The sequence below is a fragment of the Danio aesculapii genome, chromosome 16 (genome assembly GCF_903798145.1).
Source record: "Danio aesculapii chromosome 16, fDanAes4.1, whole genome shotgun sequence".
NCBI lineage: Eukaryota > Metazoa > Chordata > Actinopteri > Cypriniformes > Danionidae > Danio > Danio aesculapii.
The window spans coordinates 43397970-43401948 of NC_079450.1; the positions used below are offsets into that span (position 1 = coordinate 43397970).

A 3979-nucleotide genomic window follows, 5' to 3' on the forward strand; every position below is an offset into this window, starting at 1 on the left:
AGACGATATTATCATTTCAGACTCAAACCTTTATAGTCAGCCTCCTTCAGCGTCACAAGAATTACAATTCAAAACACAAAATAAAAGTAAACAATATTTAAAAGTAGAGCATTTTGAGGAGAAGAGCAGCGCACACACTCCTTTCTCCCTCTCCTCACACACGCAGACTGCCTCCCGCAGCGCAAACGCTGGGGGTTTGGGGTGCAGCTCTTAAAGGGCCACACACATACATAATGTGATACATACACATAGTAGTGGACGTTACAGATTCCCCCCTGGAGAGAAAAGGCTGTCCCCAGCCGTACACAACATAAGGACAACATTTGTATGTTCAACTCCATACATGGAAACTGAATTACAAAAAAACCTGTTCAATGTCACACATACAAGGGCATATACTAACATACATGCTAGTAAAAATCACACATTACTCTGTATGCTTATAAAGGTCATTCTTTTACAAAGGAGTGCAACAAAACATTTCTGTTAGCAGATGAACATTAGTAACAACTTTATCAAACGTATCAAAAACATACAACAAAATATAGGTAAGTATATATACTCATAGTACCATAAACTCCCATATAACAATAACATCTACCGCTTAAAGTCAAGTCTATTAGTATGATAGTCATTCGTCCATTTCTTTTGTGACCAACCTGTGGTAACTCTTGGATCATGTCTAGGTCTTAAATTATAACAATGATTTTCCTGAGTATTATCAGTGTCATGGGGATCATGTGTACGAGTGTCAAAGTCAACAACAGGGGCAAAATCATGTCTGTCACACGTGGATACCAGGTCATCAGTGTCAATCAAGTGATCAATATCAACATTTGATACATCAGGTAAACAAGAGTTTACATTTTGGGATAGAAACACATTGTCTACATCAAGTATGTCAGAGTCATATGAAAACCCATCTCGCTCATGTACTTTATTGTCAGGTCTGGAATGAAAAGGTTGCATGTTTACAACGTGAAAAACACCAGCATCCTCCCCTGTATCCAGCTTCCGGAGTCTGTAGTTTACGTCAGACAAAACTTGAACAACACAGTAAGGACCAGAATAAAGTGGTGCTAACTTAGCTGTGAAATTTGCTAGCGCGTCAGACTTTGGGTGTGTTTTTACTCTGACAAGGTCACCGATTGAATAAAAAACACAACGTCTTTTCTTGTCATAGTGTTCCTTTCTCTTTGAGTGACTAATTTCCAAGCTTGCTTTTGCATGTTAATGAGCTTCTCGTAATGAAGACTGCAACTGTTCCAGTTAAGGAACATCAATTTCAAGCTCTCCATCTCCATCTGCTTGAGTCACTAAGTCCAATGGAGTGTTTAACTCCCGTCCGTACAGTAACATCGATGGTGTTTGTCCCGTACTCTCATGAAAAGCAGTGAGTAAGGCAAAACAGATCTGGGGAATGTATCTGTCCCACGAAGTGTGTTTGTTGTCAATGTAAGCTCTGATTGATGTTTTTAACGTTCGGTTCACACGCTCTGTAGCATTTGTCTGCGGGTGATATGCAGTAGTTAGGCGGTGTTCAGTTCCAAGGAGGGTAAGTAGTCTTTCAAACAGGTCGCTCACAAAGGTGGAACCTCTGTCTGAAATAAGGTAGGTAGGTGCTCCATGACGTGAGAACACTTCACTCAACATTTTGTTCGCTGCTACTTGTGCTGTTGCTTCTCTCACTGCCACAATCTCCACCCATTTTGAAAAATAGTCAACAAAGACCAGGATGTAAGCATTTCCATTGGACGTACGAGGCAAGGGACCAACAAAGTCAACTCCCACATATTCCCAAGGTTTCTGGGGACGTATTGGAACCATAAGACCAGCTGGTTTACGTTGACTAGGTTTAGTCAATTGGCAGACCTTACAAGACAACACATACTTTTTTACTTCTGACGACATCTTGGGCCAGAAAAATCTGTGTTTTAAACGTGCCAAAGTCTTTGTCATTCCCAGATGACATGTTGGATGATCATGGTAGTATTGCAGCACAGTTTCCTTAGGAGATTCAGAAACATACAACTTTAATTGTTTCAGAGGATGGATACCACATGCAGGTGTAGGGTCATTAAAATACAGCAGTTCATCATGAATCGAAAATTGAGAACATTCTTCCACCTTTTCATTTGACAGGGTTGCTGTTTCCATCATCCATAGAAGATCACCAGTTATTGGATCCTCAAGTTGCAGTTCTTTTACCTGAGAGCGGTCAGAAAGAGGTAAGGTTGTTGGAGAGCGAAGCTCAAGTCCACCAATTATAGCATACTCGGGTAGTATGTCCATGGGTGGCTCATCACTCTGCAGAGGATTTCTTGACAGTGCATCAGGTACCTTATTACGCGTACCAGGCTTATGGACAATGTCAAAATCAAAATCTTGAAGACGAAGTGACCATCGAGCAAGTCTACCAGTGGGATTTGGACGTGACATCAGCCATTTTAATCCACTGTGGTCAGTAAAAATTGTCACATGTAGACCTTCAACATATGGTCGGAAGTGTTCAAGTGCCCAAATGACCGCAAGACACTCTTTTTCAGGAGTGGAATACGGCTTCTCTGATTTATGCAGCGCTCTACTTGCAAATGCTACCGCAACTTCCCTATTTTGTGCATCTTTCTGCATCAGTGCAGCGCCAAGACCATCGTCACATGCATCGGCATGAAGAAAAAAAGGTAAAGTGAAGTCAGGAAAACTCAATACAGGCGCTGTCGTCAATCTTTCTTTCAGAAGCTCAAATGACTCTTTGCATGCACTGTCCCATATAAAAGAGCTATCTTTTTGTGTGAATGCAAACAAAGGCTCAGCATGACGTGCATAATCCTGTATGAATCTTATGTAGTACCCCGAAAGGCCTAAAAATTGTCTCACTTGTCTCACATTTTTAGGAGTTTCAAAGTTCAGGACAGCACTGACTTTTTCTTGATCTGGAAGAATGCCATCAGGACAAACTCTGTATCCCAAGAATTTCATTTCTTTACGGCAAAATTGGCACTTGGCTAGCTTCATAGTCAATCCTGCAGATCTTAAGCGAAGAAAAACATCTTTCAAATCTTCAATGTGCTGTTCAAAGGTTGGTGAAGCCACGACTATATCATCAAGATAAACTGCACATGATTTGTAGATGAGGCCAGCCAAAACACTGTTCATTAGCCTTTGGAACGTCGCAGGGGCGTTACACAAACCGAAAGGAAGAACACGAAATTGGAAAAGACCACAATGTGATGCAAAAGCAGCTTTAGGTTTAGAGCTTTCAGCCATTGGGACTTGCCAATATCCCCGAGAAAGGTCAATTGTTGTCAGGAATTTTCCTCTGGAAAGGAAATCCAGGGACTCATCAACTCTCGGTAATGGATACGAATCTTTAACGGTAAGTTGATTCAATCCACGGTAATCAACACAAAACTGTGGTTCACCACATGGTTTTTGAACAATGACAACAGGGGCAGCCCATGGTCCTACTGCAGGTTCAATGATTCCTTCACTTAGCATCTTCCCTATTTGTTCTTCAATCAACTGTTTTTTAGCGGGAGAAGGTCTATAAGGGGGTAAGTGAACCGGTTTTTCAGTTTCTGTGTCAATGTGGTGTTCAACTAACTTAGTATGTCCTAAGCGTCCATCAAAAAGATCAGAAAATGTCCCAAGCAGTTCTGTCATAAGTTCTTTTTCAGAAGGACCTAAACAAGCTTCATCCATTTTTTGAGAAAGCAAAGAAGATGAGACATCCATGAGGAACAGACTACTTCCTGATTAATTTATGTCACTTCCCTCCATTTCGTCAACAATCAAGGGATTGTTTCCAATAAAACTGTTCTTGAAGGAATATGAATAGAGACTGACGCACGTTGCATGAAATCCATACCAAGGACCAAGGTAGATGGCAAATGTGAAACAACGGCAAAACGGTGATAGAAGCGCTCTCCCATGAATCCAAAATTCAACCAAGCAATGCCAACAGGATCGCAAGTGCTAC

General features: G+C 41.2%; 1 protein-coding gene across 1 annotated transcript; it reads right to left on the bottom strand.

Annotated features, from left to right (window-relative positions):
• Window positions 1–1955: 1955 nt before the first annotated feature.
• Window positions 1956–3498, bottom strand: LOC130243796 (retrovirus-related Pol polyprotein from transposon 297). The gene is made up of 2 exons (XM_056476097.1): window positions 2804–3498; window positions 1956–2007 (listed from the first exon to the last, which is right to left on the bottom strand). Exons 1-2 carry the CDS (start codon window positions 3496–3498, stop codon window positions 1956–1958), a joined length of 747 nt encoding a protein of 248 aa, XP_056332072.1.
• Window positions 3499–3979: the final 481 nt, after the last annotated feature.

Coding starts and splice junctions, on each gene's coding strand:
- LOC130243796 (XM_056476097.1), bottom strand. CDS start 3,498: ATGCTAAGTGAAGGAATCATTGAACCTGCAGTAGGACCATGGGCTGCC. Junction 2,008..2,803: donor GCACGTCATGCTGAGCCTTT/GTTTGCATTCAC, acceptor GAATCTCCTAAG/GAAACTGTGCTGCAATACTA.